The sequence below is a fragment of the Octopus sinensis genome, linkage group LG1 (genome assembly GCF_006345805.1).
Source record: "Octopus sinensis linkage group LG1, ASM634580v1, whole genome shotgun sequence".
NCBI classification, from domain to species: Eukaryota; Metazoa; Mollusca; class Cephalopoda; order Octopoda; family Octopodidae; genus Octopus; species Octopus sinensis.
Window position 1 is genome coordinate 168412730 of NC_042997.1, and position 15588 is coordinate 168428317.

The window sequence follows — 15588 nt, forward strand, 5'->3', positions numbered from 1 at the left end:
TGTTTGTGTGTATGACAGGCTTTAGTTTCTATGTATCAAATCCATTCACATTTCAGGTAAAAAGAGACCCCTCGTTGTAGCAATAACCACTTTCTGTGTATGTATGTGAACAATGAGAATGCATGCAATTAAAATAATGCAATAAGCAGATGAACTCTTCTGGTGCATATTTAGAGCAACACCATAAAGTCAGCCAAACTTGTCTCATGTCATACCCTACCATCATAAAAAATAAAGAACACTTTAAATAATGTGTCCTTAAACAAGCTATTTCTGAAAACAGGATGGGTTTGTCACTGCTGGAATGCCCATGATTACAGGCTTGCTTACTCAGGGTCCATATCTGGACCTACACAGCTTTTAGAGCCAGTTAGATCTCAACTGTTGACTAGAGTAGTCATTAAGATAATGATTGCTTCTTCTATATGTAGTTTTAGTTAATTGAAGTTTTTGGTTCATCAGCATGCACTTTACTAAATTATTTTTCATGTAGCAAGCATTTCTTTCTCGGTCATTAAGTTCATTCACAAAAATCCTCTAGCCATCATCTAAGATCTTCAGTAGTTGTTAGACTATGCTTCATGTCAGACTAAACTTAAATGTTTCTAGTGTAGCCACTGTGCTACCAAAGATCAACCCCATCTCTTCAATATTCTATTCTTAATCAATCTTAATTAATTTAAATTCTGGGAGTTGTCTTTCCCTTCCTTTGTTAGACAAGAGTTATAGATGCAATACTTGGACATATTGTTAGTGTTGTTTCTTGGGTTCACTGGGTGATTTGGGTCTCACAAAATACATCTCCAGGTGACCCAACCTGAGTTTATCAAGCCTAGGCCTGTGTCCAAGCAGCATTCTACTGACTCCTGTTGATCAACTCCTTTTGTAGCCAGAGCCATCTTGATGTCTTCTCAGTAGCCTTTATTTTGACTCTTGATAGCTCTTCTACTCACTCCCACTGCCTTCCTTGAACAGAGAGTAGCATAATTAAATGGTTTTTATAATGCCTTAATAAATGATGATTCAAAACATTTTTTGTTTTGTAAGGTTTTGTGCAATTTGATTGGGGTCCAAAACCTGTATATATGGACACACTCATGCTCTTATAAGTTTGTGTATCATGACACAAGTTCTTAAGAGAATGTCCTCTTGATATAACTTGTAGTGTGACTAAATTCTTGCTGGCAAAACAGGGAATTTTTTTTACCAATATATTTTCTAAGAGAAAATATATCGGTAGAAGAAAGCAAAATAATTTAAATTTACTCATCTGGTGGCTTTTAGCAGTTCTTTATGTTCTGTGACTTGTTTTCTTTAATGTGGATGACTTTTACAAACTTTAACATTTGAATTATTAAACCCAAGGTTTTTTTTTGCTTTTACTGTTAAATTTCTTTCCATTTACAACACTTTCAATCTGTCTGTAAGCACTTTAGACTAAATCCAGCAGAATAATCTTGTTTTAGCACATAATGCAAAAGCTGCCACAGACGTTTGAACTCTTGATTGCTGTTAATAGTTTTGCATTTTCGAATTACAGTTCCTGGGGGTTTATTTGATGAAGATCACAATATTTCAGAGTTAGTTTACATTTTTTTAAAAACGCAATTTATTTAAAATATATCTGAAAAACATCTAAGTACCATTTTCTGTATTTGTCTTATTTTCAATGTTCTGTTTTTCAGGAAATTGTAGATTGGTACCAGTCAATAAGGGCATTGAAATTAGAACGACGTAAGATTGCCTTTCCCGACAAGAATGTATCTGAGGTAAGAAGATAATCACCACCATTGTTTTAGTATTTTTTTTTCTGTGTTGGCATGGCTGGTTGAGTTTGCACAATAGCATCCCACGGGACCCAGTACCCTATTTCCCTATTTCTTCTTATAGCTTCTTAAATTCCCCTCCATCACATGCCTTCCACTGCATTTTTTTATTCAGCAAGAGCTGTTCGTTTGTGTTACTACAGCTATATTTCCTGTTAATCCTTTTAATACCTATTTTCTTTGCTCACTTTCACCCTGACCTTGGTTTTTAAGCTCTGTTGCACAGCCATTCAGTCATTTTGAGAAATTTATTTCTAGCTCCCATAAATCTTTCAGATTCATCGCCCATTCATATTCTACTACCAAGAAATATCACATTTCTTACCCATACCTCCATTAATCCACAGTGTTGAATTACTAATTGCTATTTTAATCCTTGCCATGTTGATCTTTAATATGTTAAAGCACTCTTCCAGATATTGAACTTTTATTGTTGTTCTTTGATAGATTCTGCATTGACAATCACCATATCGATAGATATATAAATTTTCTCAAGAAGGATCATTTATGAATAAAAGAGGGTATGGATGGAAATATTTCTGAAGTTTTACTCACTCACCAATACATTAAATTCTTCACAGAATTTACTGCCAATTCTTACTTATAGAACATGACCTAATCTACTGTCATTTAGGTCTAATGTTCTTAGTGTTCACTTGGCACCCATCCTTATTAAGCTCTGATCTTTCTCTATATACAGGAATCTAAATCTGTCAGATATCAGATATCCATAATTTTGTCCAGTTTCCAAGATAGACATCTTCTCTGCACCTGTTAAAATTACTGACCTTTTCTGAGACCCCCTTCGGTCACGACACAGACCATGGGGTTACACCTAGAAAGTTACCCTCCCAGGCACAAGTACGGGCAAAGTTGTTTTATAGAAGACCAGCAGTCGCCCATGCATACTGGCCTCCCATCTCCATGCCATCAGTGTTATCCAAGGGAAAGGCAAAGGCCGATACAGCTTGGCACCAGCGACGTCGCAACTCATTTCTACAGCTAAGTGAACTGGAGCAACGTGAAATAAAGTGTCTTGCTCAAGAACACAACATGCAGCCTGGTCCAGGATTCAAACTCACAACCTCATGATCGTAAGCTCGATGCTCTAACCACTGAGCCATGCGCCTTCACTACTGACCTATTACCCTCATTGTTAACAACTCAAAAGTGATGAAAACAATTGCTAACAATCACTTTTTTATCATTCTGATTTTCTCTCCTCTCTGCTCACCAGTATGTACTGAGTTAAATCAGCTACACACTTACTCTGCTATTATGTACCAGTGGTCTCTTGTCTTTAATAACTTCAGGAAAGCAATTCTATTGACCTTCTACCTTGCCCAGATTGAGAACTTCTTAGCAATGTTGCTTTCACTTTTATATTAAATCGTGACACTGACATTCCTCCTTCTGCACATTAATGATATTCTGTACCTTCTTACTCTCATACCTAATTACATGTACCATAAACATGTGATTTAACTTTTTTTTTTTTACTTTCACTCCTTTATTTCCAATACAGTGACATCGTCCACATGCGATATACACTTTACACCAGTATATACTGCTTCCATAAGCAGAGGCCTTGAAAACAACCTTCAGTGGGGATATGATCATAATGCACTCTCATATCAATTTTGATATATGAGTGCTCATTTCAAACAACTGGACAACCCTCTCATTTAACTAGCATGCAGTGTGGCTGAATATTCCACAGACATGTGTACCCCTAACATAATTCTCTGGTAGAAGCAGTGTGGTACTTGTTTGACAAGGCTAACTTTTGAATTACAGACACAGTTCATTCAATGGGCTTCAGTACTCTTTCTGACTAAATTCACTCATAAGGTTTGATAAATGTCATTGGCCAAGATACCACACTGACCTTATAGTTTCAAAGTGACCTTTTTAATCACTCAGCTATGCCTGTGTCCACATCATCATCATCACCACTTAAAGTCTGTCTTCCATGCTGGCATGGGTTGGCTGGTTTACCAGGAGCTAGTAAGACCAGGGGCTGCACTAGGCTCCATTGTCTGTTCTGGCATGGTTTCTATGGTTGGATGCCCTTCCTAATGCAAACCACTCCGCAGAATGTACTGGGTGCTTTTTATGTGGTACCAGCACTGGTATCAATTTTGCTGTGGTGGATGAGTCTTCTTGAGTACAGCAAGGTGCTAGATATTTCAGTCCTTTGTCATCTCCTTCGTAAGGTTCAGTGTCTTGAGATCAATACTTCATCCCATGTCTTCTTGAGTGCTCTTTTTACAGATGACCAACCTTTAGTGAAAATCCTGAAAGTTGTTACAAATACAATCTTTGATCTCTCAAGGCAACCTAACATGTATAACTTTATTAAAACACTACCTTAATGATTAGGTTTCTTCTTTATGGCCTTTACAAGGCTCATGTGTATCTCTGATAAGAGTACTGCAGACAGATCTGGGATGGTGCTTCTATAGATGCCAATTCCTGGAGTGCTTCTCAAAAAATGGCCAAGCAGCTGATTGGCAATATAGCACTATAACTTCAGCCTATTGACTTGTTGTTTCATTCACCTACATCTTTTTGCTGCTGTTATAATGGGTTTTGATCCTTCAAATTAGCTAACTACATACCACTTCCTGGATCCATCAATGGCACCATATTTTAATATCTCTATGTCTTACCTACTAAATCATACACTAAACATTTTTGCTACTCACTCCTCTCCAGAACTACAATTATTTCATGAATCGTCCAACCTCGCTACGACTACCTTCTTTCTTGCACTTATTCTTATTCTTTCTCTATTCTTCAATTTCCATCTCATTGTATTGTCCCTCATTCTTTCAGTATTCCCTCATTACCCTGTCTAGCTCAAACATTTTTTTTCGTTTAGACTTGTCTACAGGTTCATAGCCACTCTGATTTTTCAATTTTTCGTTTAGTGTTGTCTCCCGATTCATACAAACCCATTTGCTAGCTCATACGATTAACAGAACCTCTTTACTCAGACACGGTGCACCCGCCCTCCCACCCCCACCACGCATGCCGGAAGTTCCTATTCTCTGCCATTCCGGGGTTGCTTCCCATGAAGACTGCAAATGTTCTCACCATCCCTACCCCTCCCTACCCCTAGTCTCGACCTATGTAAGGTAATGTTCATACAGTGCAAAATATGAAAGGCTAGCGTTATGCAGGTTGTACTGAAGGCTACTTTACTACTTCATTTCTTGCACATGAATTCTGCCAAATGCGAGCTTTCTTTTCAGGTACACGAAGCTACTGTCCACCGTCCCAGGTCTCTAGAGCCCATGCCTCCCACACCCTCAGGGTTGGCACCCTCAACGTTGGCACTCTGAAAGGTAGGTCTGGTGAGATAGTTGAGATGCTTGAACGGAGATGTGTGGATATATGTTGCATGCAAGAAATAAGGTGGAGAGGAGGATCAGCTAGGTTCCTCACAGGCAAGGAACGCAGGTACAAGATTTTCTGGGCAGGGAACACTGACGGGGTTGGTGGCGTGGGTATACTTATCGCTGAGAAATGGGTAGATAAAGTAATTGAGGTAATCAGAGTATGTGACAGAATACTTAAGATTAGATTAGTGCTTCATCATAGTTTAGCAACCATTATATCAGCCTATGCTCCTCAGTCGGGGCTACCCGATGGACAGAAAGACCGATTCTATGACACTCTACTGCAGACTACCTCGTTGACGAACGACAGAGACCTTATCTTTGTGGCTGGTGACTTCAATGGTCACGTTGGACGACATGCTGGGGGCTTCCATGGCGTACATGGAGGCTATGGCTATGGCTCCCGCAACGAGGAGGGAACCAGGCTGCTGGAGTTCTGCGATGCAAATAATCTTATGATTTGCAACACTAACTTCAGGAAACCTACCAGCCACCTAGTCACTTACCAATCGGGCCAACATACCAGCCAAATTGACTACATCCTTACAAGGCAAAGGGAGAGATGGCTGCTTATAAATGCCAAAACCTTCCCAGGTGAAGAATGTACCCCACAACATAGACTGGTAGTTAGTGACTTTAGGATCAGGACTAGGAGGACAACCAGAAGACGACAAATATGGAGAAGAAGGATCTGGAAGCTTAAAGATCCTGCAAATGGACAGAGATTTAGGGACATATTACTTGAAGCCTCTGACGAAGTAGAAGGGGATAGAGCATCACAGGGGGTAGAAGACAGCTGGACGTTTCTAAGGGACAACCTGCTGAGAGCCACTGACCAGATCTGTGGCTGGTGCAAAGTCCCCTCTCGACCTAGAATAACGTGGTGGTGGAACAATATTGTAGACAGGGCTATTAGAGAAAAGAGACAGGCTTGGAAGGTCTGGAAAAATGGGGGTAGCAGGGGATTGTATCAGACTGCCAAAAGAGAAGCTAGGAGACAGGTTTATTTAGCCAGAGGGGAAGCAGATAAGAAAAAATTTGCCAATGTTCTGCGCCGTGAGGACCAAAGACTGGAGGTGTTTCATGTTGCAAGACAGTGTGTGAGAGAGAATCGTGATGTGGTAGGAGAGAAGTGTATTCGCATGGAAGATGGTTCACTTGCGCTAAATGAGGATGCAAAGAGAGAGGTTTGGAGATGCCACTATGAAAGGTTGCTGAATGAAGAAAATGAATGGGATAAAGAGAGTCTGCCGAATGTTGACCCAACAGAGGGACCAGCTATCCGAGTTGATAGTTCCGTGGTAGCTAAGGCAATTAGAAGCATGAAGACAGGGAAAGCCCCAGGCCCATCAGGAATCACTGCAGAGATGCTCAAAATGTCTGGTAGTGTCGGCTATAGCCTAGTCACCCGTATAGTTAATCAGGTGATACACAAAGGGGTCATACCCAATGACTGGTGTAGCAGTATAATAGTCAACTGCTACAAAGGTAAAGGTGATGCCCTAGATACAAATAACTACAGAGGTATCAAGCTGTTGGACCAAGTGATGAAGGTTACGGAGAGGGTCATAGCCCAACTAATTAGAGAGAGAGTTAGTTTAGATGAGATGCAGTTTGGGTTTGTGCCAGGGAAAAGTACTACTGATGCTATATTCCTGGTAAGGCAGCTGCAGGAGAAATACCTAGCCAAAGATAAGCCCCTGTACCTGGCTTTTGTTGACATGGAGAAAGCCTTCGACAGGGTCCCCCGATCCCTTATCTGGTGGGCAATGAGGAAACTAGGGATAGATGAATGGTTAGTGAGAGCTGTGCAGGCCATGTACAGGGACGCGCTAGTAGGGTGAGGGTTGGAAATGTGTACAGTGAAGAATTCCGGGTAGAGGTAGGAGTCCACCAAGGCTCAGTACTCAGCCCCCTCCTATTTATCATAGTCCTCCAGGCAATAACGGAGGAATTCAAGACAGGATGCCCTTGGGAGCTCCTCTATGCTGATGACCTTGCTCTAATTGCTGAGTTGCTATCAGAACTGGAGGAGAAGTTTCAGGTGTGGAAACAAGGATTAGAATCGAAGGGCCTCAGAGTCAATCTAGCTAAAACCAAAGTCGTAATCAGTAGGAAGGTAGACAAATCACAAACACCTTCAGGTAGATGGCCCTGCTCGATCTGTAGAAAAGGTGTAGGTAGAAACTCTATAAGATGCACCAAGTGTAAGCTATGGACACATAAGAGATGCAGCAATGTCAAAGGAAGGCTAACTAGGAAGATGGTTTTTGTATGTGGCAGATGCTCAGGAACAATAAACACTGAAAATGCTCTGAGACCAACTTCCGTCACTTTCCAGGGAGAAAAACTAGAAATAGTTGATAGTTTCCGTTACCTAGGTGACCAAGTCAGCAGCGGGGGCGGGTGTGCTGAAAGTGTAACTGCTAGAGTAAGAATAGCTTGGGCAAAGTCCAGAGAGCTCTTACCTCTACTGGTGACAAAAGGCCTCTCGCACAGAGTGAAAGGCAGACTGTATGATGCGTGTGTACGAACAGCCATGCTACATGGCAGTGAAACATGGGCCGTGACTGCTGAGGATATGCGTTAGCTCGCTAGAAATGAAGCCAGTATGCTCCGATGGATGTGTAATGCCGGTACTCACACTCGGCAGAGTGTAAGTACCTTGAGAGAAAAGCTGGACCTAAGAAGCATCAGTTGTGGTGTGCAAGAGAGACGTTTGCGCTGGTATGGTCATGTGGCGAGAATGGATGAAGATAGTTGTGTGAAAAAGTGCCACACCCTAGCGGTTGAGGGAACCTGTGGAAGAGGCAGACCCAGGAAAACCTGGGACGAGGTGGTGAAGCACGACCTTCGAACTTTAGGTCTCACTGAGGAAATGACTAGAGACCGAGACCTCTGGAAGTGTGCTGTGCGCGAGAAGACCCGGCAGGACAAGTGAGTCCATAACCCGTGGCCTTCTACATGGGATGGAGCCAGCCTACGTATGCATACCTTCCCTTCTTGGGACACAAAACTCTACTTGTGAAGACGTGATGAGGCAAGTGAGGATCAGAATCGAAATCGATCAATGGAAATTGCGGATGTGCTACCAGTGCCGGTGGCATGTCAAAACTCTGCTTGTGAAGACCCGTTGAGGCAAGTGACGATCAGAATCGAAATCGATCAATGGAAATCGATCAATGGAAATTGCAGATGTGTTACCAGTGCCGGTGGCATGTAAGAGAACTTTCCGTTTCGCGACTGTTGCCAGCACCGCCCCGTTTCGTGTCCGTTGCCAGCCTCGCCTGGCCCTCGTGCCGGTGGCACATAAAAAGCACCATCCGTTCGTGGCCATTTGCCAGCTCTGTCTGGCACCAGTGCGGGTGGCACGTAAAAAGCACCCACTACACTCACGGAGTGGTTGGCGTTAGGAAGGGCATCCAGCCGTAGAAACACTGCCAGATTTGACTGGGCCTGATGAAGCCTTCTGGCTTCACAGACCCCAGTAGAACCGTCCAACCCATGCTAGCATGGAAAACGGACGCTAAACGATGATGATGATGATGATTATTATTCTTTTACAATTGTTTTTGTTCATTTTGCATTTGTAGTTGTGTGAGGATTTAACAAGAAGTTTCAGTAAAGAAGGATGGCTCAGTAAGAAAGGACCCAGAGATGAACCATTCAGAAAACGGTGGTTTACATTTGATCGTAGAAAATTGATGTATTTTGAAGAACCTTTGGTAAGTAATTCATTTAATTTGATTCCTGTGTAATAACTGGATGTTAGTTAAGAAATTGAAAATTTTCAGAGGCATTGAACTGGCAGAATGGTTTGAACATCAGATAGAATATTTCATATTTGTTGCAGCCCTCAGTACTCTGAGTTTAAATTCTGTCAAGATCAGCTTTGCATTTCATTCTTTCGGGTTTGATAAAAAACAATACTAATTCAGTGCAATGAATTGGTAAAACTGTAAGAAAATTGGACTGGATACCTTATTATATATGTTCATTTTGCTTGAGATCTGAGTTCAAATTCTACCATGTTCTGCTTCAATGATAGACTTACTCCATGATCCATTTTGACACCACCACCTGACACCTTGGGTGTCTTTAGTGGAATCCATTCTGTTGCAAGTATTTGGGCCAAGTTTTCAGTTTGGGGATAGTTTCTTCCACCAGTCTCAGAGACCTTGGAAAGGATCACGGGTACTGACTTCTCTCTTGACTTAGAAACGAAGAAGGAAAGAAAACATTAGGTCTAATATAGTAAAATAGTGAAGAAGATAAGGTATTGGATGACTGTGTCATAGGTTATGAGTTTTCATGAAATCACAATAATCCCAGTTTGTCTCAAAGTAAGATACTTAAATCCATTGTCTTTGGCTTCATTTTATTTTGTTGGAGAATAACTTCTGATGAAACTTACCTACTCATGATGGATACATATGAGGTCCAGAAAGGAAATTTGTCTTATTTGCTTGCTATTACAGAAACTCTTCAAGATTAGTATACTCAAATTTGTAGTTATGTACTTTAAAAATATATATCATTTAACCAAAAAATTGTTTATTAGTTTGAAAAAATGTTATCTTGAATTTTTCTTTCAGAATGCTTTTGCTAAAGGAGAAATATTTATTGGCCATAAAGACAATTGCTATTCCATTGTGGAAGGAATACCTGCTGATGGTCGAACTGCACCTGGTTATGGCTTTACACTTCACACACCTGACAGAGACTTTTATTTGAGTGCTGACTCTAAAGGTGAAATGGAAGAGTGGATACATGAATTGACTAAAGTTACCTTGACCCCGTTAACACCCCAAGATAATAAAAGTAAGTAAAGTTTTTAGTTCATAATTTTATATTGTTTCTCCTTCTGTACTTTGTGGTAAGTACATATAAAGCTTCTAGTTTTATATAACAGTAGACTTGCAGAAAAATATCAGATTCTTTGGTCCAGTTCCTCTAAGTTAGTAATTAAACTTTTGGTTATGTAGTCTTTTGTCATAATGATTACAGATACAAATATGATGCTATTACTATTTGCAGATTTTATATTAGTTACTTTAGAATATTTATTTGTTGTTAACTTCATCATTATTAGCATCATCAACATTTTAATTGTGTCTTTCTATAATAGCATATTTCCTTTGGAGTTGTTGGCCCTTATGCAGCATTATGTACCTATACTAGCTCAGCCTTCTTTGTGTGTGTTTTTTAAAACACAGATATGCACACATGAACAATTTCAGTATATGTGTTAGTACTGATGAAAGGACAATACTCCTTGAAATATGCATATACACCCATATATATGCATGGCTGCAACTTTAAAGTTGTAACAAGTTAAAGAATATATTTAATGATGAAATAGAAAAACTTATCTTGCTTAGTCATTGAAAGAAGCCTAAACCCTATACATGTATAGATGTTTGATTTGTTAGAAAACAAGGCAAACCTCCCACATACCATACCTGAATGATTTTGGGTTTTTAAATATCCAATACTGGGCTGACCAATACTTTGTGAGTGCATTTGATAGGCAGAAATTGTGTGGAAGCCCAAAGCCCATCGTATATAAAATTCGTCAATTTATAACAATGAACGCTATATTTTCCTTCATTTTAAGTGTTTGTTTTTTTAAAATATTTTTCAAACGTTGTGTGTTGGTTTGCCAAAAGGGACTGATAGAATAAGTATCAGACATAAATAAAAAAGAATAAGCACTAGGGCCAATTTGTTGGACTACACCCTTTGTGGTTGGACTCCAGTGACTGAAATAAGTAAAAGGTGAAAGATATAATTTGTCTTAAATATACTACATCTGAATAAGCAAGACACTTGTTTCTGTCTGTCTGTCTCTCTCTGTCACTCACTATAAGCTTTCATCATCTGACACAAGATCACCTCCTTCAATGCCCCCTCCCCTCTCAAAGGATCTTTGTCTTGCAAGTTATTTAGGGACCCTGCCAGTGCTGATGATGCAACGTAAAAGCATCCATTCCACACTGTAAATTAATTGGCATTTGAAAGGGCATCAAGCTGTGAAAACCTTGCTAAAATTGATCTCACCTTTGCTTGTGTCATGTAAAATGCACTCAATACACTCTGCTAGGTTGGTGTTAGGAAAGGCATCCAGCTCTAAAAACTCTGCCAAAACAGACACAGAAGTCTGGTGCAGGCTCCTGCCTGACCAGCTCTGGTCAATGTTCACCTTTCATGCTAGCATGCTACCCTATGAAAACAAACACAGAAGTCTGGTGCAGGCTCCTACCTGGCCAGCTCTGGTCAAACCATCTAGCATGAAAGATGGACATTAAATGATGATGATGAGTTTAAGATGGGTTAGTCATGAGTGGAACTTTTATTGTAGGTCTGCTTGACCAGAACTGACACAGAGCTTCACAACAATTTGTTCATATTAATATACATTTTTCATAATTTTTATAAGTAACTGAACCTGTTAAATATAACTAATTAATTATATTTATTATAATTTGTCTTTCCTTAGTTGCTGCCTCGATGGTCAACAAAAGGCCTACAACTATTTACCAAATGATGAAAAGATGAAATTGAAATGTCTAGGAAATGCCAAACATTTTCCTGTACCAAAATCTTCAAAACAATCTGCCTTGCTATTGATTTTGAGAGGACTGACTAAATTACTGCTGCTACTTCTACTACTACTTCTACTACTACTACTACTACTATTCCAAAATATTGATCATCTTCGTTGTTGTCATTGTCACTGTCATCATATTGTACCAGAAATACCAGAGCATAGTTTTGGAGGAATGATACTTCTTATTCATCTTGGTATCACTTAGATTAAATATGGAGCCTTATTGTTAACCATTTCAGGCACCTAAAAGGGCTCATCTGATTATAAAATTTAAAATCAAAATTAATACAACAGCAACAAGACTTAAAATGATAATAAATAATTGTTGCATTCTTCAAAATATATTCCTTCCTTGAAACTGAACATATTTAATATCATATGAAACGTTGAGCCAGAATATAAATAGGCAATCATATACATACATATATATTTATACTTAATTTCTGTAGTCAATCTCTGTTACAATATCTTTGAATTGTTCCAGTTGTATTGTTTCTGGTTGTTTTTTCTTGCTGATCTAAAATTATTGGTTCCAAAGAAGTCATTCTCATGTCTTTTTTCTTCCCCTTTGGTAGTTATTTGGTTTGTCTCCTCTTCAAACTTTAGCAATAAAAGTAAAGATTATTTTTTAATTAATAACATTTACAGTGCACTCTTGATTGACTTTTGTTAGTATTTTAGAAACTGGTGTGTTTCTAATAAGACTGACTGGAAACTGTTGCTTGTTGTTGCTCTAGTTGGAGCCAAAGTAAGAGTTGTTGGAAGGTATCATCTTGTGATATTTTTAATTTGGTCTATTACATTCCTAATTTTTCTTTTTTAATGAAAATGTTTTACTATTGTAGCAACTGTAAAATCTTTATTTTTTAAACAGATGTGTATTTTATTTACATGTTTCAACAAGCCTTTTAAAATGTCAACTTTTCCATTATTCATTAGTAATCTTTGTTCATCTTGTATATATTGTTCATCTGATAACACTGAAGAAATAGCCATTTGTTCTATGGATGTGAACATTGTCATAAATCTAGGTTGTTATAACTTGCCCTATTAGACCTCTTTCATATACTAAGCCTTACATTGCAAGAGTTGTGAACCAGTATTAAACAAATTAAATATCCCTACAAGTGTTTAATTTGTATTCAGACATACTGTTTAGTTTTGGATGCTATGTTGTGACTATGGGCTGGAAAGTTAGTGAGTAGCCATGGTTTATATTGAATGTTGTTTGGTAAAGATACAAATAAAATTAACCTCTTGAATATTCTATGAGTAAAGCTTGATCAACAGTTTTGTATAATGTAAAGTATTTAGAATATATTTTCTTAAACTGGAATCCATTATTTTTTTTAATAGGACAATTTCTGAAAATAAATGAAATATTGTCAAATATTGGATATTATATAATTTTTGTTGAATATTAATATCAAAATTAATCCAATTAGAAATTATAAATAACCGCAAAAAGAAAAGTGAAATACTTTTTGTATCTGAATGCCTTGTTGTATGTAAATTGGTATCTTCAAATCTATTGAGCTGAAATAATGTAAGGTCAGTTTGGTAAGTTACAATATATTAAAGTAACATACATCTACAGTCAATGTTGTGATTACTTATTTACAATTGACCAATTTACTCTTCTTTATTACTATAAATGACAGACAATCAGATTGAGAAAAATGACTTAAATATTTCTGACTTCACAAAGGTAAAAACTCTGTGCAAATCAACTTTAATTGTGGTTTTTAAGCCAAGATTAATATGAATCTTAATGCCACTATAAAACACTATAGATTTATTCTTTCATTTAGATAATGCTTTTATGAAAAAGAATTGACATATATATCTTTTTGAATCAAAACTTAAGATTTTCTTCTATTCTATTTGATCCCGAGTGTAACTTTTTATTGAAAGAAAGTGTCTTTCATATCTATCAACTTAATATGCTTATGTACTAATTATGACATACTTGAAGTTTGTATATAAGTATATAAAAATATAATGGGTAAGAAGATAAAAAATAATCCCTTTCAAAATTTAAATATGATTTTAATAAATTAGATTAATTTATTTTTGAGAAGCTGTCTGTTAATAAGTTGATAAACTTTGACTAATATTATCCTCTACTTTTTACCAATATGAGCACCACTTGGCTGAAATTGACAGCTGATTTATTTATATTAAAATCTTAAAGATTAATACTGTTCTTGTTAATGGAATGCCATTCTACAATTATACTGTTTCAGTACTTGAGTATCTAATAGATTTATTTTAAAACATAGATCGTGGATTATAAATATTTGAGTAAAACACCAAGAAATGGCTTATGGAAGTTTTTTTTTTTTTTTTTTTTGCCCCCATTTCATTTATCTAATTTACAAATGGTTTAATATACCAAAGATTACTGTAGTAAATTTATATTTTTACAGCTTCATGGTTCAGTTATATCAGCTCCATTATTATCAGAAAATATTTGAAATTGTTTTGTTTTTATTTATTTCTAGTTAATCTGTTTTCATAAAATATTTTGATAACTAAAGATCAAGTATAATTTTTTTTGTAACTAGGGTATTTTCTCTAGTGAAAATTCAGTAAAAGAATAATTTCGTGTTTCCTCTGCATATCTTGTCAAAGAAGCAAGTTATTTGCTGAGTATTTTATTAGTGATCATACCTTATTCTTAGATAAATCTATTTGATGAAAATTATAATTACATTGGTGTATTATTTAATCCTGTCTTAAGATTTCAGATTTTCTTTAATTAATATTTTGATTTTTATATGGCAAACTCAAATGAAAGATTTTTTTTTTATATTTCTTTTCATTCCAGAACTTCACCAGTATGTATTAACTTGCAAACTATTGACTAAATAAAATCATATTCTGAACATTATTTGTTATCATGTCTGTCCTTTTCAATTTAAACTACATTTTATATCATCATCATCATCATCATCATTTAACATTCGCTCTCCATGCTAGCATGGGTTGGACGGTTCAACTGGGGTCTGGGGAGCCCGAAGGCTGCACCAGGCCAGTCAGACCTAGCAGTGTTTCTACAGCTGGATGCCCTTCCTAACGCCAACCACTCCGAGAGTGTAGTGGGTGATTTTATGTGCCACCGACACAGGTGCCAGACGAGGCTGGCAAACGGCCACGCTCGGATGGTGTTTTTTATGTGCCACCGACACAGGTGCCAGACGAGGCTGGCGAACGGCCACGATTGGATGGTGTTTGTTATGTGCCCACAGCACGGAGGCCAGTCGATGCGGTACTGGCTACGGCCACGTTCGGATGGATTTCTTATGTGCCACCGGCACTGGTACCACAAAGATATAAATTCCATTGATGTTCATCTATTTTGATTTGGTTTGATTTAGGTATATATGTATTTGAATAATTTTATTGATATATTATTCACTATCATCATTTAACATCTCTTTTCCATGCTGGCATGGGTGGGACAGTTTGATAGGAGCTGATAAGCCCAAGGACTGCACCATACTCTACTGTCTGCTTTGGCATGGTTTCTATGGCTGGATATCCTTCCTAGTGCCAACCACTTTACAAAGAGGACTGGGTGCTTTTTATATGACACCAGATCCAGTGAAGTTGCCAAGTAACTTGCAAGACAAAACCTCTCAACTGAAGGGGGTGTAGTATTGAGAGAAGTGGCTTTGTGCCAGTTGATAAGAGGATGTCTTGTAATAGAGGAGATACATAGCTACAAGACCAGATGTTTATTGAA

At 37.9% G+C, this 15588-nt stretch overlaps 1 protein-coding gene across 2 annotated transcripts in view; it reads left to right on the plus strand.

Annotated features, from left to right (window-relative positions):
- The window catches only part of LOC115210367 (arf-GAP with dual PH domain-containing protein 1), an 84895-nt gene extending 70162 nt beyond the window's left edge, over positions 1 to 14733 (plus strand). For both annotated transcript variants that reach the window (XM_029778941.2, XM_029778932.2), the window contains exons 6-9: positions 1686 to 1769; positions 8824 to 8955; positions 9826 to 10051; positions 11730 to 14733. In XM_029778941.2, the coding sequence (XP_029634801.1) occupies positions 1686 to 1769; positions 8824 to 8955; positions 9826 to 10051; positions 11730 to 11788 (501 nt within the window). In that variant the 3' untranslated portion in view covers positions 11789 to 14733. The remainder of the gene's footprint in view (positions 1 to 1685; positions 1770 to 8823; positions 8956 to 9825; positions 10052 to 11729) is intronic.
- The last annotated feature ends 855 nt before the right edge of the window (positions 14734 to 15588 follow it).